This window comes from Mustelus asterias, chromosome 7 (assembly GCF_964213995.1).
Source record: "Mustelus asterias chromosome 7, sMusAst1.hap1.1, whole genome shotgun sequence".
In the NCBI taxonomy this organism is placed as follows: Eukaryota; Metazoa; Chordata; class Chondrichthyes; order Carcharhiniformes; family Triakidae; genus Mustelus; species Mustelus asterias.
The window spans coordinates 3,815,094-3,840,813 of record NC_135807.1 but is presented as its reverse complement, the minus strand read 5'-3'; the positions used below and the strand labels follow the sequence as shown (position 1 = coordinate 3,840,813).

The window sequence follows — 25,720 nt, the reverse complement described above, 5'->3', positions numbered from 1 at the left end:
CTATAGGGATTCTATGAAAATGTAACTTGATGTATTGAAATATCAATTTTCATCCTGGGTGTCACTGGCTAAGCCAGCATTTATTGTCCATCCGTAAATTGATGGTGAAGGGGCTGGAAGATTTAGGCTAGTGAATGAAGTGTCAGTCAAGTGAACTCTTTTGTCCCACATGGTATTAAAGTTTTTGGCCGTTGCTCCAGATGTTCTCATCCAGGCAAGTGTAGGATATTCATCTAACTCCTGAGTTATTTGTGGAGAGACTTTGGGGAATTGAGAGTCGAGCCACTTTTTTATATATTCATTCGATGGATGTGGACATTGCTGGCTAGGCCAGCATTTATTGCCCGTTCTTAACTACCTTAGAGAAGGTGATGGTGAGCTGCCTTTTTGAACCGCCGCAGTCCATGTAGTGTAGGTACACCCACAGTGCTGTTAGGGAGGGAATTCCAGGATATTGACCCAACGACTGCGAAGGAACGGCGATATATTTCAAGTCAGGATAGTGAGTGATTGGAGGGGAACCTCCAGGTGCTGGTGTTCCCAGGTATCTGCTGTCCTTGTCCTTCTAGATGGAAGTGGTTGTGGGTTTGGAAGGTGTTGTCTAAGGAGCCTTGGTGAGTTGCCACATAATACCCAGCTTTTAACAGCCACTTCATGAAGGTGACTGGTCCCGTTGACTTTCTGGTCAGTGGTAATCCCCAAGACGTAGACTCGTCAATGCTAATGGCATTGATTGTCAATGGACATTAGTTGGATTCTCTCTTGTTGGATATGGTCATTGCCTGGCACTTGTTTGGCATGAATGTTATTCACCACTTGTCAGCCCAAGCCTGAATGTCATCCAGATCTTTCTACACATGGAAATGGATTGCTTCAGCATACCTTGAGCTATAAATGGAGCTAATCAGAGCTGAATGGTCAGTGAACAGCTTAGTTTCTGGAAAGCTATTGCTAAATTATGGGCGGCACATTGGCACAGTGGTTAGCACTGCTGCCTCACAGCACCAGGGACCCGGGTTCAGTTGCCGGCTTGGGTCACTGTCTGTGTGGAGTTTGCACATTCTCCCCGTGTCTGTGTGAGTTTCGTCCGGGTGCTCCGGTTTCCTCCCACACTCCAAAGATGTGCGGGTTAGGTGGATTGGCCATGCAAAATTGCCCCTTAGTGTTCTGGGATACGTAGGTTAGAGGGATTAGTGGGGTAAATATGTGGGTTATGGGGATAGGGCCTGGGTGGGATTGTTGTCGGTGCAGACTCGATGGGCCAAATGCCCTCCTTCTGCACTGTAGGGTTTCTATTGCTAATTCTTTCGTAAATTGAGAGAGGATTGTTGGACCTGGGACACTTTGTCACAATTACTCATTTCTAAATCCAGGGTGTAAGGTATCAATGTCTAATGGGTTCGGGATCTGAGTGGCCCTGGCAGAACCCAAACTGAACACTGGTGGGCAGATAGATGACGCATTCCACCACTTGGCTGATTTTTGTTCTACTTTTTGTGGACAGGCCATACTTTTTTATTTGATTTATTATTGTCACATGTATTAACATACAGTGAAAAGTATTGTCTCTTTCGCGCTATACAGACAAAGCATACCGTTCATAGAGAAGGAAAGGAGAGAGTGCAGAATGTAGTGTTACAGTCATAGCTCGGGTGTAGAGAAAGATCAACTTAATGCAAGGTAAGTTCATTCAAAAGTCTGACAGCAGCAGGGAAGAAGCTGTTCTTGAGTCGGTTGGTATGTGACCTCAGACTTTTGTATCTTTTTCCCGACGGAAGAAGGTGGAAGAGAGAATGTCCGGGGTGCGTGGGGTCCTTAATTATGCTGGCTGCTTTTCCAAGGCAGTGGGAAGTGTAGACAGAGTCAATGAGCGGGAGGCTGGTTTGCTGGGCTATGTAAACAATCCTTTGTAGTTTCTTGCAGTCTTGGTCATATCAGGAGCCACACCAAGTTGTGATACAACCAGAAAGAATGTTTTCTATGGTGCATCTGTGAAAGTTGGTGAGAGTCGTAGCAGACATAATGAATTTCCTTAGTCTTCTGAGAAAGTAGAGACGTTGGTGGGCTTTCGTAACTATAGTGTCGGCATGGGGGGACCAGGACAGGTAGTTGGTGATCTGGGCACCGAAAAGCTTGAAGCTCTCGATCATTTCTACTTCGTCCCCATTGATGTAGACAGGAGCACGTCCTCCACTATGCTTCCTGATGTCAATGACGATCTCCTTTGTTACCTGGACATTTGTTCCACAGTATTGCTGAAATGCTGGTGTTGTAGCTTCACTGGAACAGCTCAGCAAACGGCACAGCTGGTACTGGAGCTCAAGTCATAGAATCCCTACCATGCAGGGGGAGGCCATTCGGCACATGGAGCCTGCACCCACAACAATCCCACACAGGCCCTATCCCCGTAACCCCATGTATTTATCCTGCTAATCCCCTTGACACGAAGGGGCAATTTAGCATGGCCAATCCACCTAATCCGCACATCTTTAGACTGTGGGAGGAAACTAGAGCACCCAGAAAAAACAGGAGGTTGGGTGGCTTATAGCTTTTGATGTGTCGTGTATTTTTTGTTATATAGTAACTGTATCCAATTGGTAGAATATATACCTGGTCTCCCGCACCAGCCTTTGAGCGACGCATTCCTCTCTCAGCTTGTGTGTCCGATGCCAATTTTCACATAGTTCAGGTAATAAACTGGAGATTATTATCTTTTGAGTTTCTGCTTCTTAATTTGATGCCTCTCACTGACGGTGCTGATCCTCCTTCCATGTCCTGCCAATGAAAGCGGTACCTAGATAGAGTGTGATCATCGGGACCCTCCCTCTCCCACTGCAGTTTCCTCTCCAGCCCTGGGCAAATGTCTGGAACCCTGGCAAAGGGCAGGCAAGACAGCCGCCTGGACTCACGCTCTTTGCTGCAGGGAATGGTGTCAGTCCTTCCCAAAGGATGTCCCTCTAATATCACTGCGTTCCCTTCTGCTCCCTCAACCCGAATACCTTCCTGTGACATGGTGTCTTGGTCACCCACCCTGCAGCCCCACTCGCATCCCAACAAGCTGAGAGGACCTCTGACCTGTTGGACAATTGCAGAGGCTGACACTCCTACACTCCTGCCCTTTGCCTGCCTTAGCTGCTGTCACACCCTCCTGACCCTCAGCACCTTCCAAATCAGAAGACCCTGTCCTACAGGGTGTACCTGCCTCCTGAAACAAATCGTCCCTCTGACAGCTGTGCACCTCAAAAAAATGAGAGGGTGATTTGTTTGTCTACCTGAGTTAAAGATGGCTTCAACTGTCTGGTATTTTGCACTTGCATGCTATACTCTGCCATCATTCAAGATTGGAGCTGTTAGTAGAACCTTCTTCTAACAATAGTTAGACAAGGGGGCGGCATGGTGGCACAGTGGTTAGCACTGCTGTCTCACAGCTCCAGGGACCCGGGTTCACTGTCTGTGTCTAGTTTGCACGTCCTCCCCGTGTCTGCGTGGGTTTCCTCCCACAGTCCGTAAGATGTGCTGGTTAGGTGCATTGGCCATGCTAAATTCTCCCTCAGTGTACCCGAACAGGCGCCGGGGTGTGGCGACTAGGGGATTTTCACAGTAACTTCATTGCGGTGTTAATGTAAGCCTTACTTGTGACACTAATAAATAAACTTAAAAAACTTTAGTTGCTTCATTGTCCAAACCCATAACCACAAAAAGTTGGCTTAATCTAGTTTATGGGATTTTTAGCTCCATATCATTAATGTGGCTACAAAATCAGGTCAGAGGTTATGAATCCTGTGGTTAGTAACTACTGACTCCCCAAAGCCTGTCCACCGTCTGCAAGGCACAAGTCAGGAGTGCAGAAGGAGGCCATTAGGACTCATTACGTCTGCATCTTACTCAGGCCCGCCCTATCCATGTAACCCCATACATTCACCATGGCCAATCCACCAAACCTGCACATCTTTCGGACTGTGGGAGGAAACCGGAGCACCCGGAGGAAACCCACGCAGACATGGGGAGAATGCGCAAACTCCACACAGTCACCCGAGCCCAGAATTGAACCCCGGTCCCTGACACTGCGAGGTAGCAGTGCTAACCACTGTGCTACCGTGCCATCCTAATACATACACTTCTACGACAGACGTACAGTAGCAGCCGCGTGTACCATCTACAAGATGCACTGCAGGCACTCACCAAGATAGCACCTTCCAAATGCACAACCTACCATCTAGGACAAGGCAGCAGACCCATTGGAACACTCCAGCTGAAGGTTCCCCTCCAAGTCACTTGCCATCCTGACTTGGAAATATATTGGCTGTTCCTTCACTGTCACTGGGTCAAAATACTGAAACTCCCTCCCTAACGGCAGTGTGGATATACCTACACCACACAGACTGCAGCAGTTCAAGGCGGCGGCTCACCACCACCTTCTCGAGGAGCAATAAAGAATGGGCAATAAATGCCGGCCTAGCCAGTGACACCCACATCCCATGAACAAATAAAAAAAAGAGACCAGAATTGAAGGAGCACAGACACTTTGTCAGCTTGGAGGATGAGTTTGCAGGGATAGGGAAGGGAGTGGTCATGGGGGGACTTGGAAATAAGGATGAGTATTATAAAGTTGAGGGTATGGTCCTCCTTAAATCAGGCTTTGTCACTTGACTTCATGGTAACGTAGGAGTGCCATGTGATTACAGATTGTTAATTGCACTGTTGCTGATGGTCCACAGTGACTCGTGGATATCCAATCACAAGCTGCTGGGTCTTACCTTAAGCAATCTGCCTTAGCACAATGATAATGCTGTGTATTACAATGGAACATGTCCTCTGTCTGAAGACTGTCTTTGCCTCTACGAGGACTCTGCTGTGGTCACTCCTACTTCTCCTGTCATGGTCAGACATACCTCCATTAAAAAGCAGAATCTAAATCAAAATTGTCGAGACATTTGTGTGTGTATGAATATAAAATTGATCGTCTTGCATTACAACAGTGACTACGCTTTAAAAGATTTTCATTGGCTACAAGCTGCTTTGCGATGTCTGGTGGCTGTGAAAGGTGCTATGTAAATGCAAGCATTTTTTCATTTGTCTGAACTCTCACCGTTGATTTAATATGCGTGTGTAGCGGCTTGCCAGGACAAATATGTTGCAGGGCAATACTTATATGCTGAATAATTCAAATGCAAATCATATTCTGAAGTACCAGGACAATTTATCAAGATGAACTTGGGAAGATTAAAGACGTGAAGGCAAAAATTCCCATGGACCCGGAAGCCACCCCTAGACTTTTTCGGGGATGGGTCTGTGCTCTATGCTTTGTTGGAGAAAGTCAAAACCAAACTAGAAAAGCTCGAAGAACTGGGTATTATACAACTGGTTTGCAGAATGGGCAACACCCATAGTGCCTGTAGTAACACCATGTGCATCTGTGGAGACTGTAAATTGACAGTAAACCAGGTTGCAAAGCTGGACAGATACCCTATCCCAAAGATTTATATGCAAGACTGGCTGGAGAACAGTCATACACAAAATTAGATATCAGCCATGCACATCAACAGTTAAAGCTTTTTATAGAATCACAGAATCCTGACAGTGCAGAAGGAAGCCATTTGGCCCATTAAGTCTGCACCAACTCTCCAAAAGAACATCTTACCCAGGCCCTATCTTCGTAACCGCACATTTAGCTTGCTAATCCCCCAAACCTACACACCCTCGGACATTAAGGGGCAACTTGCCATCGCCAATCCACTTCACTTGCTCATAGAGTCATAGAGGTTTACAGCATGGAAACAGGCCCTTCGGCCCAACTTGTCCATGCCGCCCTTTTTTTTTAAACCCCTAAGCTAATCCCAATTGCCCGCATTTGGCCCATATCCCTCTATACCCATCATACCCATGTAACTATCTAAATGCGTTTTAAAAGATAAAATTGTACCTGCCTCTACTACTACCTCTGGCAGCTTGTTCCAGACACTCACCACCCTCTGTGTGAAAAAATTGCCCCTCTGGACACTTTTGTATCTCTCCCCTCTCACCTTAAACCTATGCCCTCTAGTTTTAGACTCCCCTGCCTTTGGGAAAAGATATTGACTATCTACCTTGTCTATGCCCCTCATTATTTTATAGACCTCTATTAAGGTCACCCATCAGCCTCCTACGCTCCAGAGAAAAAAGTCCCAGTCTATCCAGCCTCTCCTTATAACTCAATCCATCAAGTCCCAGTAGCATCCTAGTATATCTTTTCGGCACTCTTTCTAGTTTAACAAAATCCTTTCTATAATAGGGTGACCAGAATTGCACACAGTATTCCAAGTGTGGCCTTACCAATGTCTTGTACAACTTCAACAAGACGTCCCAACACCTGTATTCAATGTTTTGACCGATGAAACCAAGCATGCCGAATGCCTTCTTCACCACCCTGTCCACCTGTGACTCCATTATCAAGGAGCTATGAACATGTACCCCGAGATCTCTTTGTTCTGTAACCCTCCCCAATGCCCTACCATTAACTGAGTAAGTCCTGGCCTGGTTCAATCTACCAAAATGCATTACCTCACATTTGTCTAAATTCAACTCCATCTGCCATTCGTCAGCCCATTGGCCCAATTGATCAAGATCCCGCTGCAATTGGAGATAACCTTCCTCACTGTCCACCATGCCACCAATCTTGGTGTCATCTGCAAACTTACTAAGCATGCCCCCTATATTCTCATCCAAATCATTAATATAAATGACAAATAACAGTGGGCCCAGCACTGATCCCTGAGGCACACCGCTGGTCACAGGCCTCCAGTTTGAAAAACAATTCTCTACAACCACCCTCTGGCTTCTGTCAAGGAGCCAATTTTTTATTCATTTAGATACCTCACCCTGGATCCTGTGAGATTTAACCGTATGCAACAACCTACCATGCGGTACCTTGTCAAAGGCTTTGCTAAAGTCCATGTAGACAACATCAACTGCACTGCCCTCATCTACCTTCTTGGTTACCCCTTCAAAAAACTCAATTAAATTTGTGAGACATGATTTTCCACTCATAAAGCCATGCTGACTGTCCCTAATCAGTCCTTGCATCTCTAAATGCATGTAGATCCTGTCTCTCAAAATACCTTCCAACAATTTACCCACCACAGTTGTGAGGCTCACTGGCCTGTAGTTCCCAGGCTTTTCCCTGCAGCCCTTTTTAAACAAAGGCACAACATTTGCCATTCTCCAATCTTCAGGCACCTCACCCGTGACTATCGATGATTCAAATATCTCGGCTAGGGGACCCGCAATTTCCTCCCTAGCCTCCCGCAACGTCCTGGGATACACTTCATCAGGTCCCGCAGATTTATCTACCTTGATGCACTTTAAGACTTCCAGCACCTCCTTCTCTGTAATATGTACACTCTTCAAGACATCAATATTTAATTCCCCAAGTTCCCTAACATCCATGCCTTTCTCAACAGTAAATACTGATGAGAAATATTCATTTAGGATCTCGCCCATCTCTTGTGGATCCACACATAGATTACCTTGTTGATCCTTAAGAGGCCCTACTCTCTTCCTTGTTACTCTTTTGCCCTTTATATATTTATAGAAGCTCTCTGGATTCTCCTTTGTCTTGTCTGCCAAACCAATTTCGTGTCCCCTTTTTGCCCTCCTGATTTCTCTCTTAACTCCACTCCTACACCCCCTATACTCTTCAAGAGATTCACTTGATCCCAGCTGCCTGTGCATGTCATGTGCCTCTTTCTTCTTCTTGACCAGGACCTCAATATCCCGAGTCATCCAGGGTTCCTGACTTCTGCCAGCCTTCCCTTCACTCTAAGAGGAATGTGTTTACCCTGAACCCTGGTTAACACACTTTTGAAAGCCTCCCACTTACCAGACGTCCCTTTTCCTTCCCACAGACTCCCCCAATTAACTTTTGAAAGTTCCTGCCTGATACCATCAAAATTGGCCTTGCCCCAAATTAGAATATTAACTTTTGGGACAGATCTATCATTCTCCATAGCTATCTTAAAACTAATAGAATTATGGTCACTGGTCCCAAAGTGGTCCCTCACTAACACTTCTGTCACCTGCCCTTCCTTATTTCCCAAGAGGAGGTCAAATTTTGCCCCCTCTCTAGTCGGGCCATCCACATACTGAATAAGAAATTCCTCCTGAATACACTCAACAAATTTCTCTCCATCCAACCCTCTAATACTATGGCTGTCCCAGTCAATGTTGGGAAAATTAAAATCTCTGACTATTACCACCCTATTTTTCTTGGAGCTATCTGAAATCTCCTTACATATTTGCTCCTCAATTTCCCGCTGACTATTTGGGGGCCTATAGTACAATCCTATCAAAGTGATTTCCCCCTTCTGATTTCTCAGTTCTACCCATATAGACTCAGTGGCCGAGCCCTCGGATATATCCCCTCAGTATGGCCGTGATGCTTCCCCTAATCAAAAGTGCAACTCCCCCTCCTCTCTTACCTCCTGTTCTGTCTTTCCTATAGCATCTGTACCCTGGAACATTGAGCTGCCAGTCCTGTCCCTCCCTTAGCCATGTTTCAGTAATTGCTATAATATCCCAGTCCCACGTACCCATCGATGCCCTGAGTTCATCTGCCTTGCCCGTCAGGCCTCTTGCATTGAAATAAATGCAGTTTAATCTGGACTTCCCTTGCTCTCTGTCTTGCTTCTGTCTGATCTGCCTGGTACTAGGATTACTGACACTGCCTTTACTAATTAACGTGCTCTCTTTAACTTCCGTGCTGTCCTCAAACTTCTCTTCTGTCTCCCTACATCTTTGGATTGTAGGAGGAAGACACGAGGAGAATGTGCAAACTCCACACAGACACCCGAGGCCGGAATCGAACCCGGGTCCTTGGCGCTGTGAGGCAGCAGTGCTAACCACTGTGCCACCTAGTTGGAGTTGGATGATGCTACCTGAGACTATGTGACTATTAACACCCATTAAGGATTGTATCAGTGTATGCACTTGCCTTTCAGTGTTTCATCAGCTTGCGTCATATTTTGAAGAGTGGAAAGTTTATTATAGGGCATGTCGTTGTATATTTGGGTGATGTACTGATTACCTGTGCAACTGGAGAATACTTGGCTAATCTAGAAGAAGTACCAAGAAGATTTCAGGAGGCGAGAGTTTGTCTATAAAGGGAAAAATGCACTTTCCAGGCCAGTGCAGTAGCTCACCTCCGCTCCCATGTAGATGCCCTGGGATGTATCCTATGGAGGACAACGTAATTTCAACAAAGGGGGCACAGGCCCCTCAAAACCCTCGAAGCTTAAATCATTCCTGGAGATGGTTAATTATTACAGGCGTTTCATTCCAAACCTGCAAACACTATTAGCTCCTTTGCACATGTTACTGAAGAAACACCAGAGATGGTTCTGTAAAACACGACAGAATGAAGTATTTAATAAAGGCAAGCAACTATTACAGTCCTCTTGTCTCTTGGTACATTTTGATCCGTCGAGGAACTTAGTACTGGTGTGTGACACCTGCCCATATGGTGTTGGGGCAATTTTCTCTCTCAGGATGGATGATGGGTCTGACACGCCTATTGCATACGTGACGAGAACCCTTTCAGAAGCTGAGAAAGGTTATTCTCAAATAGAGAAAGGGGGCTGTGCGTCCTGTACCGAATAAGAAAATTCCACAGTGTATCTATGGAAGACATTTTACTGTATTGTCAGACCACGAGCCACTGTTGGGTCTATTCAAGGAGGACAAGGCTATAGGAACATAAGAACTAGGAGCAGGAGTGGGCCATCCGGCCCCTCGAGCCTGCTCCGCCATTCAATAAGATCATGGCTGATCTTTTCTTGGACTCAGCTCCACTTACCCGCCCACTCACCATAACCCTTAATTCCTTTACTGTTCAAGATCTATCTTTGCCTTAAAAACATTCAATGAGGGAGCCTCAGCTGCTTCACTGGGCAGGGAATTCCACAGATTCACAACCCTTTGTGTGAAGAAGTTCCTCCTCAACTCAGTCCTAAATCTGCTCCCCCTTATTTAGAGGCCATGCCCCCTAGTTATAGTTTCACCTGCCAGTGGAAACAACTTTACTGTTCAAAAATTTATCTATCCTTGCCTTAAAAACATTCAATAATTTAATCCTGCTGATTGCATTGATCAGGATTCAGCGCTGGACACTGATCTTATTGTCCAATGAGTGCACGGTTGAACACTGACAAGGGACACAAAAGCCCTCAATCATCTTCCACTGCTGGAGAGTACACCCCCCCCCCCCCCCCCCCCGCCACATCCTGGCACCGCAAGAAATCACATGTTAGCAATGAATTTTCAAGACACTCTGCCAATGTCAGCATAACAAATACACATTTGGACCAGCAGAGACCCGCTGTTATCAAAGACAGGACAAAAGATATTGGGAGAATGAGATGATTTCCAAAGACATGAAACCTCACCACGTTAGGAAAGCTGAGCTTAGCTGTGAGGGTGGCATCATCCTACGGGGAGCGAGAGGAGTTGTCCCGGTGCCAGAGAGGGAATGCTCATTCCAGAGTGCCCATTCAGGTGTGTCAAAATGAAGATGCTTGCCAGAAGCTGTGTTAGGTGACCAGGCATCGATGGCGATATTGAGAGGCTGGTGAAGCACTGTGATCAGTGTTTGATCAGGGTGGCACAGTGGGTTAGCACTGCTGCCTCTCAGCGCCAGGGACCCAGGTTCAATTCCCGGCTTGGGTCACTGTCTGCGTGGAGTCTGCACGTTCTCCCCGTGTCGGGGTTTCTTCTGGGTGCTCCGGCTTCCCCCACAGTCCGAAAGATGTGCTGGTTAGGTGGATTGGCCGTGCTAAATTCACCTGAGTGTCAGGGGGAGTAGGAGGGTAAATACATGGGGTTGTGCGGATATGGCCTGGGTGGGATTGTGATCGGTGCAGATTCAATGGGCTGAATGGCCTCCTTCTGCACTGTAGGATTCTATGATTCTTATGCCAGTTACAACAGAAGGTACTGGTTACAGGCCCTTTGCACCCTCGGGAACGGTCAGGTCGGCCATTGGTGCGAGTCCACATGGATTATGCAGAACCATTTTTGGGCACCATTCTTCCACTATTGGTGGATGCCCACTCCAGATGGATGGAAGTATTTGAGATGTGATCCACAACCACACTTGGCACAGTCGGGAAGCTTCACCAGTGCTCCGTGTCCCATGGAGTACCTGAAGTACTTGAATTAGATAACGGAACGGCTTTCTCAAGCACCACATTTCAAAGTTTCATGTCTTTCCGTGGGGTAATCACCCTCATCCAATGGACAGGCTGAGTGGGCGGTCCAGACTTTCAAAGCCGGCTTAAAGAAGCAGTTAGCTGCATCTTTGGAAACAAAAATAGCTTGGTTCCTTTTAGCTTACACCCATTCGACCAATGGTATATCTCCAGCAGAATATTGATGGGTCATCGCCCAAGGGCCAGGCTAAGCCTGGCATTCCCAAATTTAGCGGGGAGGGTAGAGGCAAGACAGTGCAACCAAAAGAGGAACCATGATTCCACTAAAGATGCAAGATGATTTGAAATAGATGACCCAGTCTATGTGAAAAACTTTGGAAGTGGCCCCAGCTGGGTTCCAGGAATTGTTGTGGCCACTGCAGAACCGTTGTCTTACGAAGTGAATGTGCAAGACAGGAGTTTGAGGAAGCGTGGACTGGATGGACTATTTGTGTGGACGCTAGTAATCCCAAGAGCCAGTGTTACAGCATGATTGGTTGCTTCCCGCTAGAAGTGTTGTTGGGTGCCCAAGAGTGAGATGTCCAATCAGCCTGTGACAGGTGAGAGTATTAAAGTTTATTTATTAGTCACAAGTAAGGCTTACATTAACACTGCAATGTAGTCACTGTGAAATTCCCCTAGTCGCCACAGTCCGCCGCCTGTTCGGGTCAATGCACCCTAACCAGCACGTCTTTCAGAATGTGGGAGGAAACCGGAGCACTCAGAGGAAACCCATACAGACACGGGGAGAACGTGCAAACACAGACAGTGACCCAAGCCGGGGATTGAACCCGGGTCCCTGGCACTGTGAAGCAGCAGTGCTAACTACTGTGCCATCGTGCTGCTCTTCCGACTGAGACAGAGGAGTTTGAAGTGTCAGTACCAGAATAGAGACCAGTGTGACAGTTCCTCCAGAAAGTACCCCAGTTGGTGGAGTTGCACTGCTCTATGAGGAATTGGATGTCACCAGAGGGTTTTTGATGGACTGATTAAAAGTATTCACTGTTGTAAATTTTGAGGGACTGTATAAGTTAAAACGATTATTCTGTGTATAAAGGAATTTAGAGGGGGAGGGATGTGGTCCCTTAGAGGGGCGAGCTGCTGAAAGGGTCACATGACCCGTCTGACCAATCGGGAGTTGAGGCTTCACTCCAATTTGTCTGGGCTTGTCCCAGCAGTTAGATCCTAGAATCATAACTGGAAACATTGAATCTGTCTCACCTTGTAAACAGTTGTTAATAAATGTCTCTCCTTTATAATTAAGCGGTGAAGCCAAGTTAGTACAATTTCTTTCAGAAAATAAAATTTTGAGATACTGTCCAGTATCTGAGTAATTTGAGACATGATGTTGTAAGTGTCGCAGGTTGGGAATGAAAAGGATAACGAACCTGTTAAAGCTCTCTCTTTGTGACCATTATATTTTCTAGTTTGTTGTAGAATAAATGACACGAAGAAAGGTTTGCATTACATAGTGTCGTTTCTGACCTCCGACATTCTAAGGTGCTTCACAGCCAATTAAGTACTTGTGAAGTGCCATTACTATTCTAATGGGAAGCAGCGGCCAGGTTACCTCACTCAGCAATGTGATAGTGACCAGGTCAATCTGTTGTTAGTGATGTCGGTTGAGGGATAAGTGTTATCCAGAATTCCAAAGATAAACGTCCCTGCTCTTCCTCAAAAAATGCAACGTGCCCTTTTACATCCACCTGAGATCGTTCCCGATGATTAAACAACAACCCCTTTATCATTCTACCATAAGACCATTCGAAATAGGGACATGAGGAGACCATTCAGCCCATTGTGTCTGCACCGCCATTTAATACGATGGTGATGGCTACCATAGGGGACATAGCTTTAAATTGAGGGGTGATAGATATAGGACAGATGTTAGAGGTAGGTTCTTTACTCAGAGAGTAGTAAGGGCGTGGAATGCCCTGCCTGCAGCAGTAGTAGACTCGTCAACATTAAGAGCATTCAAATGGTTATTGGATAAACATATGGATGATATTGGAATAGTGTAGGTTAGGTGGGCTTTAGATTGGTTTCACTGGTCGGCGCAACATCAAGGGCCGAAGGGCCTGTACAGCGCTGTAATGTTCTATGTTCTATGGCTGGTCTAACACTCACTAAGTCCACTCTCCTGCCTAATCTCCCACACCCTTAATTCCCCGACCGATTAGAAACCTATCGATCTCAGCCTTCAGAATGTCCAAGGACCCGATCTCCACAGCTTCCTGGGGTAAAGAATTCCAAAGATTCACCACTCTCTGAGAGAAGAGCTCCTTCCTCTGATGCTTCTTAAATGAGCACCTCCCTATTCTGCGACTATGCCCTCTGGGCTCAGACTCTCCCATGAGTGGAAGCATCCTCCCAACATTTACCCTGTCTAACCCCCTAAAAATCTGATATGTTTCATGAGACTGCCAAGGTATAAAGAGATATAGAATCTACAGTGCAGAAGGAGTCCATTCAGCCCATCGAGCCTGCACCAACAGCAATCCCACCCAGGTCCTATTCCCGTAACCCCATATATTTCCCCTCCTATTCCCCTGACACTCAGAGTAAAATTCAGCATGGCCAATCCACCTAACCCGCATTTTTTTGGATTATGGGAGGAAATTGGAGCACCCGGAGGAAACCCATGCAGACACGGGGAGAACATGCAAATGCCACAGATAGTGACCCAAGGCTGGAATTGAACCTGGAGCTGTGGGGCAGCAGTGCTGACCACTATGCCGCAGTGCTGACCACTATGCCACCGTGCTGCCCCAAAGATGAATGGGATGGGCTCTGGTATTTTCCTGTCGCAATTCCGAATAAATGTTGTGGTATTCCCCCATTCCTCCTCTTCTTGTGGCCACTGCTCTTTCCTCTTTACGTTCTCAATGGTAGCCATGAGGTGGAGGTGCCGGCGTTGGACTGGGGTAAACACAGCAAGAAGACTCACAACACCAGGTTAAAGTCCCACAGGTTTATTTGGTAGCAAAAGCCACTAGCTTTCAGAGCGCTCGCTACTCCTTCATCAGGTGAGTGGGATTTCAGTTCATAAGTAGGGCATAGGCCCTATTTGTGAACTGAAATCCCACTCACCTGACGAAGGAGCAGCGCTCCGAAAGTTAGTGGCTTTTGCTACCAAATAAACCTGTTGGACTTGAACCTGGTGTTGTGAGACTTCTTATTCTTTATGTTCACCAGGATCCTAGTACCTTAGTAACTCACTTCAGCACAGTGTTCCAGCATTGACTCGGAGGAGATTAACACATGCGGATGTTGAATAATGGCCTAAATCAATATACAAGTTAATTGTGTTGAAATACGGTATGTGTAAACGTTTACTGGGACATTAACCAAGAGGGGCTGATCTACCGTGAAAACAGAATGTTTATATATTTTTTGTTACATTTGAGAATTATTAAAAATCTCAGAGTTTGCTTTCCTTTTCTTTGCTCTAGATCAAGCTTGCCAGCCCCTATGTTTTCCAGAAATGACTTTAGTATTTGGAGTATACTTCGTAAATGCATTGGAATGGTGAGTGGATTCTGCTCTCTAAGTGTGTTTAGTTCTTTGATGTGGGAAATGAAATTCCCATCACCTGAGGCAGGGGGAGGGGGAGGGTGGGGCGAGAACGGGAATCATCACCACACTATGTGTACACTGTAGGAATTTTATTTTCACTGTGCAGTTATCTGGTTGGTGGTGGAATTATCTTGCAAGGCTCCGATCATAAATCATAGAATCCCTATAGTGCAGAGGAAGCCATTCGACCCATCAATTAATAAAATCTGGAATTGAAAGCTAGTCTCAGTAATCGTGAGCATGAAATTATCGTGGATTATCATAAAACCCATCTGGTTCACTAATGCCCTTTAGGGAAGGAAATCTGCCATCCTTACCCGGCCTGGCCTACATATGACTCTAGAGCCACAGCAATGTGGTTGACTCTTAACTGCCCTCTGAAATCATAGAATCCCTACAATGCAGAAGGAGGCCATTCAGCCCATCAAATCTGCACCGAGCACATTTCCATCCAGGCCCTGTTCCCGTAACCAACATATTTACCCTGCTAATCCCCCTGACACTAGGGTCAATTTAGCATGGCCAATCAATCTAACCTGCACATCTTTGGACTGTGGGAGGAAACTGGAGCACCCGGAGAAAACCCACACAGACACGGAAAGAACGTGCAGACTCCACACAAACAGTGACCCAAGCCGGGAATCGAACTCGGGTCCCTGGCGCTGTGGGGCAGCAATGCTAACCACTGTGCTAATGGCCGATGAAGCCACTCAGTTCAAGGGAAATTAGGGATGGGCAACAAATGCTGGCCTTTCCAGCAACGCCAGACATCCCATGAAAGAATATATATATTTAAATCCTTTGTTGTCTATCAATACTACAGCAGGGAGCTGAACACAGAGCAATTGATGCTGCTTTTAGTTCATTGTGTATAATCTTGTGATTCTAAATCTGCTATTTCATTTAAAGTAACTGTGTTGACATCAATAAATTCTTTATTCCAGGAGCTCTCCAAGATTGCTATGCCTGTCATTTTTAATGAACCACTTAGCTTTCTCCAGCGACTTACAGAATACATGGAACATACATATCTCATCCATGAAGCTATTGGCTGCCATAATTCATTAGAGAGAATGCAGGTATTGTATAATCATCGCTATCTCAACTCTCGCTGTAGTTTAATCATCACCATTTCAACCCTTGCTGTAGTTTAATCATCACCATCTCAACTCTCGCTGTAGTTTAATCATCACCATCTCAACTCTCGCTGTAGTACAGACCATAAGATACAGGAGCAGAATTAGGCCACTCGGCCCATCGAGTCTGCTCCGCCATTCAATCATGGCTGATATTTTTCTCATCCCCATTCTCCTGCCTTTTCCCCATAACCCCTGATACCCTCAAAAATCAAGAACCTATCTATCTCTGTCGTAAAGACACTCAATGACCTGGCCTCCACAGCCTTCTGCAGCAGAGTTCCACAGATTCACCACTCCCTGGCTGAAGAAATTCCTCCTCATCTCCTTTTTAAAGGATCACACCTTTAGCCTGAGGTTGTGCCCTCTGGTTCTAGTTTTTCCTACTAGTAGAAACGTCCTCTCCATGTCCACTTTAACTAGGCCTCGTAGTATCCTGTAAGTTTCAATAAGATCCCCCTCTCATTTTTCTAAACTCCAACCAGTAAAGACCCAGAGTCCTCAACCGTTCCTCATACGACAAGCTCTTCATTCCAGGGATGATTCTTGTGAACCTCCTCTGGACCCTTTCCAAGGCCAGCACATCCTTCCTTAGATACGGGGCCCAAAACTGCTCACAATACTCCAAATGGGGTCTGACTAGAGCCTTTTATAGCCTCAGAAGTACATCCCTGCTTTTGTATTCTAGCCCTCTCGATATGAATGCTAACATTGCATTTGCCTTCCTAACTGCCGACTGAACCTGCACGTTAATCTTAAGAGAATCTTGAACAAGGATTCCCAAGTCCCTTTGTGTTTCTGATTTCCTAAGCATTTTCCCATTTAGAAAATAGTCTATGCCTCCATTCCTCCTTCCAAAGTGCATAACCTCACACTTTTCCACATTGTATTCCATCTGCCACTTCTTTGCCCACTCTCCTGACCTGTCCAAGTCCTTCTGCAGCCCCCCTGCTTCCTCAATACTACCTGCCCTTCTACATATCTTTGTATCATCTGCAAACTTAGCAGCAGTGCCTTCAATTCTTTCCTCCAAATCATTAATGTATATTGTGAAAAGTTGTGGTCCCAACACCGACCCCTGAGACACACCACTAGTCACCGGCTGCCATCCTGAGAAAGACCCCTTTATCCCCACTCTCTGCCTTCTGCCAGTCAACCAATCCTCTATCCATGTCAGGATCTTACCCTTAACACCATGGGCATTTAACTTATTTAACAGTCTCCTATGCGGCACTGCCATCTAGTCATCGCCATCTCAACTCTCGCTGTTGCCTATTCTGGACCCAGGTCGTGGTATAATTGAGTCTAACCAATTGCGCATCACCAATAAGGACAAAACCTTTCACTGGGTAAAATTTAGGATGCTACCAAACACTGGAATTCTCCCACTAACTCTGCACCTCTCGACCTTTCACACACTCAAAACATAGCTCCACCCTTTCTAAAATCTCCTTATGTGCCTTGCTGTAAGATTCAGCACTGCTGCAAAGCACCGGGGGCTGTTTTATTATGTTAAAGGCGCTATATAATTGCAAGTTATTGTGGTGATCCACTTACCTTTTCCTCATCAACATTCGCTGTCTCCCTCTCTCTCGTTTCCATCTTGCTTGATTTTTTTCCACTAATCCTGCCAAGGTCCTGCTCCATCATACTGAGGCACTTCTTCAGCACTCTCATCAACTTCCCCATGTACAACGCAACAAAAAAAACTATTATATGGTTAACTTTGGTGGAGAGTGGTTGCCTTGTCTGGTCAGGAGATATCTGTTCATTGGAAACTGTATTGTTGACCAGGGATGCAGGGTTCCCTGCTGCTTCCATGGTCCCCTGGGTTTTAGATAGCTCAAGGACAATTGGATTGTTCCGTGATTGCTGTTATATTATTTTAAATGAAAATGTTGTAAATGAAACAGCATTTCCCAGTGATGATGTGATGGTGAGCATAGTGGTGATGGAAACCCAACATCAGAGTGTTTATTCTATTAGGAAACTCTTTGTTTTAATTTTTGAAAAGTCAAGTTTGATTTTTCAGGATGCATTTTCAATAATTGAGCAGAGAAAGGGGCAAAGAAAGCACAGCACTCTCACCAGAATAGTACCCATTGGAGACATGAGTTTAATTCCCACCACAGGATTCTGAAATGTAAAGCTAATCTCAGTAATGGGTGACCATGTAACTTATCATCAATTGTCGTAAAAATCCATCTGGTTTACTGATGTGCTTTAGTGAAGGAAATCTGCCGTCCTTACCCGGTCTGGTCTACATGTCACTCCAGACCCATAGCAACGTCATTGTCTCTTGGTTGCCCTCTGAAATGGTCGAGTAATCGCTCAGTTCAAGGGCAATTAGGGATGGGCAACTTATTGGCCCAGGTGGCAACACCCACATTCCATTTAAATAATTTAAGAAGTGGAATCATAGAATCCCTACAGTGCAGAAGGAGGCCATTCGGCCCATAAAGTCTGCACCAACCACAATTCCACCCAGGCCCTATCCCCATAACTCCATGCATTTACCCTAGCTAGTCCCCTTGACACTAAGGGACAATTTAGTATGGCCAATCCATCTAACCTGCCCATCTTGGAGTGTAGGTGGAAACTGGAGCACCCGGAGGAAACCCACGCAGACACAGGGAGAACTCCACACAGACAGAGACCCAAGCTGGGAACTGAATCCAGGTCCTGGGTGCTGTGAGGCAGCAGTGCTAACCACTGTGCCACCATGCCCCCTCAGTACTGTGGACAAATCAGCTTGCCTCCTAATCTTTGCTTCCATTTTAACGAAGTTGTGAATAAACTAGCTTTATTTTGACTGCTTAAAGACTGAAGTGTTGGTAGAGATTTTGTGATGCTGACAGTAATTGTAACGATGATATTTTATAATTGTATTTGTACATAATGGTTTTTGTATTCAATATTCCTTAAACAGTGTGTCGCAGCATTTGCAGTTTCAGCTGTTGCTTCTCAGTGGGAAAGGACAGGAAAGCCATTTAACCCACTCCTCGGAGAGACATACGAGATGGTTCGGTGAGAAATTTATCTGCTGATTAACTTGCTTTGTTTCAAGCGGTACAAATTGAGTAGGAGTGTTTTGATGCAGGTTATTTTTCCTTCTGTACCATTTTGAGAGAAGTAGCAAGTTATTGAAGGGTTACTGATGGATATCACACAGAAAATGGATTTTGAAAAGTAAAAATTTGACTTGCACACTCTGCGTTTAGCAGCTGCAGCAGCTCTTGTTGTTAGTCTCTCCGCTCCAGACTGCTTTTCAGAGGGCAGGATCCCGAGTAATGTGAACAAAGAAAATTACAGCACAGGAACAGGCCCTTCGGCCCTCCAAGCCTGCACCGACCATGCTGCCCGACTGAACTAAAACCTCCTGTCCTTTCCGGGGATCGTATCCCTCTATTCCCATCCTGTTCATGCGAATTCACCGAAGATCCTTAGACAGCACCTTCCAAACCCATGACCACTTCCATCTAGAAGGACAAGGGCAGCAGATACATGAGAACACCACCACCTGGAGGTTCCCCTCCAAGTCACTCACCATCCTGATTTGGAAATATATCACCGTTCCTTTGCAGTCGCTGGGTCAAAATCCTGGAATTCCCTCCTTAACGGCATTGTGGGTCAACCCACAGAACATGGACTGCAGCGATTCAAGAAGGCAGCTCACCACCATCTTCTCAAGGGCAACTAGGGATGGGCAATAAATGCTGGCCAGCCAGCGACACCCATGTCCCACGAATGAATTTTAAAAAATTAAAATTTCATGTCTTTGTCTAGACATCCCTAAAAGTCACCATCGTATCTGTTTCCACTACTTAAGGGCGGTGGCACAGTGGTTAGCACTGTTGCCTCACAGCGCCAGGGACCTGGGTTCAATTCCAGCTTTGGGTCACTGTCTGTGTGGAGTTTGCACGTTTTCCCTGTGTCTACGTCGGTTTCCTCCAGGAGCGCCAGTTTTCCCCCACAGTCCAAAGATGTGCAGGTTAGGTGGATTGTCACACTAAATTGTCCCTTAATGTCAGGGGAATTAGCAGGGTAAATACTTGGGGTTACGAGGATAGGGCCTGAGTGGGATTGCTCTTGGTGCAGGCTTGATGGGCCGAATGGCCTCCTTCTGCACTGTAGTGCTTCTATGTTTCTATTCTATTCTATGGTTCTACATCCCCCGGCAGCAAGTTCCAGGCACCCACCACCCTCTGGGTAAAACACTTGCCTCGTACATCTCCTTTAAACCTTGCCCCTTGCATCTTAAGCCTGTGCCCCCTAGTAATTGTCTCTTCATAATCACAAGGAGAGTTTGACATTCCTTTAAACCTTGATGGGAAAACTGGAGAAACACATTCTGGGGTGGGTGGGAAAGAAGTAGAAGCTTATCCTGATAGGGTAAAACGGAGAAGGGTGGGAGGAGGCTTGTGTGAGATTAAATCCTAGCAATTTAATCTGATGGGTTGAATGGACTGTATCAGTGTAGTGAATTCTGTGTAAGAATGCAGGTTATTAATTAGTTGCGTCAGTTCCTGTTCTTTCAGTTGTGGATACTTATCTTTCCAGCACCCCAGTTTTGCATAAGAAACTAAGAAATAACAGCAAGAGTAGGCCATTCAGCCCTTCAAGCCCATTCTGCCATTCAGTGGCTGCTCTTCTCTATCAGCACCATTTCTATCACTATCTCTGTATCCCTCGATACTCTTAATATGTAGAAATCTATTGAGCTGTGTGCTAAGAATTACGCTGATAAACAACTTACATTTGTCAGTCAGGCTTGTGGTGTGGCACTTCTGGAAGTATTGGAAGCTGCATATATTAATACCCAGGACCTGTATTTTACAAACAGAAAGTACATCTGCACACATTGCGTCAGTTTCAGCCTAACAAAATAAATGACAGCTGATTGATTCAATCCTCAGGGCAATGCCTTGGCCATTCAGAGTCAAGCTGCCTAGTTTAAAGTTCAAACAAGGCTTGGCAGTTAACTACCAGTCACCATCAACTGATGCATTCTCCATGCCAATGCCGCCAATCAGAGTCCACTTGCCAACCAATCAGCGTTCTCTTTTCATACTGTATACATTTGTTGATTTCCTTTGCATTGTATTCTTGCAAATATCCTGATGAGTACAAGATCAAAAATTTCGACAAAAAATGTTTTTTTTTCAGTCATTTTTCTCAAAGGTGAGAAACTTGTAAGTGTTGATGTTTGAAGATGTTGGTGTGCTCATACATGGAACACAAAAATTAACGTGCAGGCACAACAAGCAATTAGGAGGGTGAATGAGATTTATTGAGAGGGGATTGGAGTACAAGAGTTTTTGATTTGATTTGATTTATTATCACATGTATTAACATACAATGAAAAGTATTATTTCTTGTGTGCTTTACAGACAAAGCATACCATTCATAGAGAAGGAAAGGAGAGAGTGCAGAATGTAGTGTTACAGTCATAGCTAAGGTGTAGAGAAAGAACAACTTTGTGTGAGGTAGGTCCATTCAAAAGTCTGACAGCAGCAGGGAAGAAGCTGTTCTTGAGTCGGTTGGTACGTGACCTCAGACTTTTGTATCTTTTCCCCGACGGACGAAGGTGGAAGAGAGAATGTCCGGGATGAGTGGGGTCCTTAATTATGCTGGCTGCTTTTCCAACGTAGCAGAAAGTGTAGACAGAGTCAATGGCTGGGAGGCTGGTTTGCGTGATGGATTGGGCTACATTCACGACCTTTTGTAGTTCCTTGCGGTCTTGGGCAGAGCAGGAGCCATACCAAGCTGTGATGCAACCAGAAAGAATGTTTTCTATGATGCATCTGTGATAGTTGGTGAGGGTCTTGGCTGACATGCCAAATTTCCTTAGTTGTCTGAGAAAGTAGAGGTGTTGGTGGGCTTTCTTAACTATAGTGTCGGCATGGGGGGGACCAGGACAAGTTGTTGGTGATCTGGATGCCTCAAAACTTGAAGAATAACGAAGTTGTGCTACAATTGTACAAGGCTTTGGTGAAACCACATCTGGCCGTGTGCAGTTTGGTCTACGCATTTCAGAAAGGATAATACTTGCACTGGCATGGGTACAGCAAAGGTTCACTAAATTGGTCCCTGGGCTGACAGATTGTCTGATGAAGATGAGCAAATTGGGTCTACTTTCTTGGAGTTTAGAAGAATGAGAAGTGATCTCATTGAAAAGTGCAAGATTCTGAAGGGGCTCGATAAGGTGGATGCTGACAGATTGCTTCTGCTGGTCAGGGAATCTAAAATGTGAGGGCACAGTCTCAGGAAAAGGGGGCTGATCATTTAGAACTGAGATGAGGACAAATTGCTTAACTCAAAGTGTGGTGAATCTTTGGAATCCTCTACCCCAGAGGGTTGTGGATTCTCCATCGTTGAAGACATTTAAGACCAGGATAAGCAGATCTTTGATGAATCTGGGAATCATGGGGGAGGGGGATCGGGCGGGAAAAATGGAATTGAAGCCCAAGATCAGCCATGTTTGTATTGAATGGTGGAATGAGCTCGATGGGCCGAGTGGTCTACTCCTCCTCCTGTTTCTTGTGTAATCTCAGCGTTACCCGGAGAATGTGGAACTCCCTACCACAGGGAGCGGGTGAAGTGAATAGTATAAATGCATTTAAAGGAAAGCTAGATAAACACAGGGAAAGAGAAGAGGGTGACGACAGTTGATTTAGCTGAGGAAAGATGGAAGGAGGCATGAATGGCACAGTGGGGCAGCACGGTGGCACAGTGGTTAGCACTGCTGCCTCACAGCACCAGGGACCCGGGTTCGATTCCCAGCTTGGGTCACTGTCTGTGCGGAGTTTGCACATTTTCCCCTGTCTGCTTGGGTTTCCTCCGGGTGCTCCGGTTTCCTCCCACAGTCCAAATATGTGCGGGTTAGGTTGATTGGCCATAGTAAATTGCCCCTTAGTGTCAGGGGACTAGCGAGGGTAAATATGTAGGAATAGGACAGGAACTGGGTGGGATTGTAGTCGGTGCAAGCTTGATGGGCCGAATGGCTTCCTTCAGCATTGTAGGATTCTATGATTGGAGAATAAACACTGACGTAGACCGGATGGGCGAGATGGTCTGTGTTTGTGGTGTGTATCCCGTATTTTGCTCAGGGTCCACATCAAGATGAGGATTAGGCCGTGTGACAAATTGCATTGCATAAAGTTGCTGTTACATTCCAATGTAATGCATGTTTGTACCTTGCTTTGATGAACTGGTTCAGGTGTTTTTTTCTTTTCCACAGGCAGGATCTAGGATTCAAGCTGATATCGGAGCAAGTCAGTCACCATCCTCCAATCAGTGCATTCCATGCTGAAGGACTCGCTCACAACTTTGTTTTCCATGGATCCATATATCCCAAACTCAAATTCTGGGGGAAGAGTGTGGAAGCAGAGCCAAAAGGAATAATGACACTAGAGCTTTTGAAGTAAGTGATAGAAGTTGTACACGGTTAGAGTACACAGCCAAGGCAGAATCACAGAATCCCTACAGTGCAGGAGGAGGCCATTCGGCCCATCAAGTCTGCACCGACCACAATCCCACCCAGGCCCTATCCCCGAAACTCCACATATTTACCTGACTAATCCCCCTGACATTCTCCTAACACCAAGGAGCAATTTAGCACGGCCAATCAATCCAACCCGCACATTTTCAGACTGTGGGAGGAAACTGGAGCACCCGGAGGAAACCCACGCAGACAGGAGAAAATGTGCAAACTCCACAGACAGTCACCCAAGCCGGGAATCGAACCCAGTTCCCTGGCGCTTGAGGCTGTACTCCTAACCATTGAGCCACCATGCCGTCCCTAGTGTGGATGGCATTGAGATACAGATAAGCTGTGATCTACCTGACTGGTGGAATAGGCCTGAGAGGCTGAATAGCCTTCTCCTGTTCCTGTGTTCCTAAATGCAGAAACAGTTTCAGAAATGCTTGGGGTGCTAAAGTGAACATGCAATTTCATTCTGTGGCCCAGTGGCACAGTGCCTAGCACTGCTGCCTCACAGCACCAGGGACCCGGGGCAGCACGGTGGCACAGTGGTCAGCACTGCTGCCTCACAGCACCAGGGACCCGGGTGGCACAGTGGTCAGCACTGCTGCCTCACAGCACCAGGGACCCGGGTGGCACAGTGGTCAGCACTGCTGCCTCACAGCACCAGGGACCCGGGTGGCACGGTAGTCAGCACTGCTGCCTCACAGCACCAGGGACCCAGGTTCGATTCCCGGCTTGGGTCACTGTCTGTGTGGAGTCTGCACATTCTCCCCGTGTCTGCGTGGGTTTCCTCCGGGTGCTTCGATTTCCTCCCACAGTCCGAAATACATGCTGGTTAGGTGGATTGGCCACACTAAATTCTCCCCCCAGGGCCTGATGATCTACATCCCAGAGTACTTAAGAAAGTGGCTCTAGAAATAGTGGATGCATTGGTGGTCATCTTCCAGGATTCTATAGACTCTGGAACAGTCTCTGCAGATTGGAGGGTAGCGAATGTCACTCCAATATTCAAAAAGGGAGGTAGAGAGAAAACAGGGAATTATAGACCAGGAAACTTAACATCGGTAGTGGGGAAAATTCTCGAATCCATTATCAAGGACTTTATAGCGGAGCATTTAGAAAGCATTGGCAGGATCAGACAGAGTCAGCATGGATTTATGAAAGGGAAATCATGCTTGACAAATCTGTTGGAATTCTCTGAAGATGTAACTGGTAGAGTTGACAAAGGGGGAACCAGTCGATGTTGTATATTTGGACTTTCAGAAAGCGTTTGACAAAGTCCCGCACAAGAGATTATCGTGCAAGATTAAAGCGCATGGGATTGGGGGAAGTGTATTGAGATGGATAGAAAACTGGTAGGCAGAGAGGAAACAAAGATTAATGGGTGCTTTTCAAATTGGCAGGCAGTAAGTAGTGGGGTCCCACAGGGATCGGTGCTGGGACCCCAGCTATTCACAATATATATTAATGATTTGGATGGGGGAACAAAATGTAACATCTCAAAGTTTGCAGATGATACCAAGTTGGGCGGGAGGGTGAACTGTGCCGAGGATGCAGGCATCCTTCAGAATGATCTGGACAGGTTGGGTGAGTGGGCGAATCAATGGCAGATGCAGTATAATTTGGATAAGTGTGAGATTATTCATTTTGGAAGCAAAAACAAGAAGGCAGATTACTACCTGAATGGCTGTAAATTGGGAGAGGGGAGTGTGCAGCGGGACCTGGGTGTCGTTGTGCACCAGTCACTGAAGGTAAGCATGCAGGTGCAGCAGGCGGTAAAGAAGGCAAATGGCATGTTGGCCTTCATTGCGAGAGGTTTCGAGTACAGGAGCAGGGATATATTGGTTGCAATTATACAGGGCCTTGGTGAGGCCACACCTAGAATATTGTGTGCAGTTTTGGTCTCCTTTTCTGAGAAAGGATGCTCTTGTTCTCTGGGGAGTGCAGCGAAGATTTACCAGGCTGATTCCGGGGATGGCGCGACTGATGTATGAGGACAGATTGACTCGGTTAGGATTGTTTTCGTTGGAGTTCAGATGAATGAGGCTGGATAGGGTAGAGGTGGAGAGATTCTTTCCACTTAGAAAGGAAGCTAGAACTAGAGGGCACAGCCTCAAAATAAAGAGGGGTCAGTTTAGGACAGAGTTGAGGAAGAACTTCTCTCAGAGGTGGTGAATCTCTGGAATTCTCTGCCCACTGAAGTGGTGGAGGCTACCTCGTTGAATATGTTTAAATCACGGATAGATGGATTCCTGATCGGTGAGGGAATTAGGGGTTATGGGGATCAGGCGGGTAAGTGGAAC

At 46.1% G+C, this 25,720-nt stretch overlaps 1 protein-coding gene across 2 annotated transcripts in view; it reads left to right on the top strand.

The window, feature by feature from the left end:
- The window catches only part of osbpl1a (oxysterol binding protein-like 1A), a 314,225-nt gene that overhangs the window by 264,374 nt on the left and 24,131 nt on the right, over positions 1 to 25,720 (top strand). For both annotated transcript variants that reach the window (XM_078215603.1, XM_078215604.1), the window contains 4 exons: positions 14,672 to 14,747; positions 15,740 to 15,874; positions 18,861 to 18,958; positions 23,172 to 23,354. In XM_078215603.1, coding sequence (XP_078071729.1) covers positions 14,672 to 14,747; positions 15,740 to 15,874; positions 18,861 to 18,958; positions 23,172 to 23,354 — 492 coding nt within the window. The remainder of the gene's footprint in view (positions 1 to 14,671; positions 14,748 to 15,739; positions 15,875 to 18,860; positions 18,959 to 23,171; positions 23,355 to 25,720) is intronic.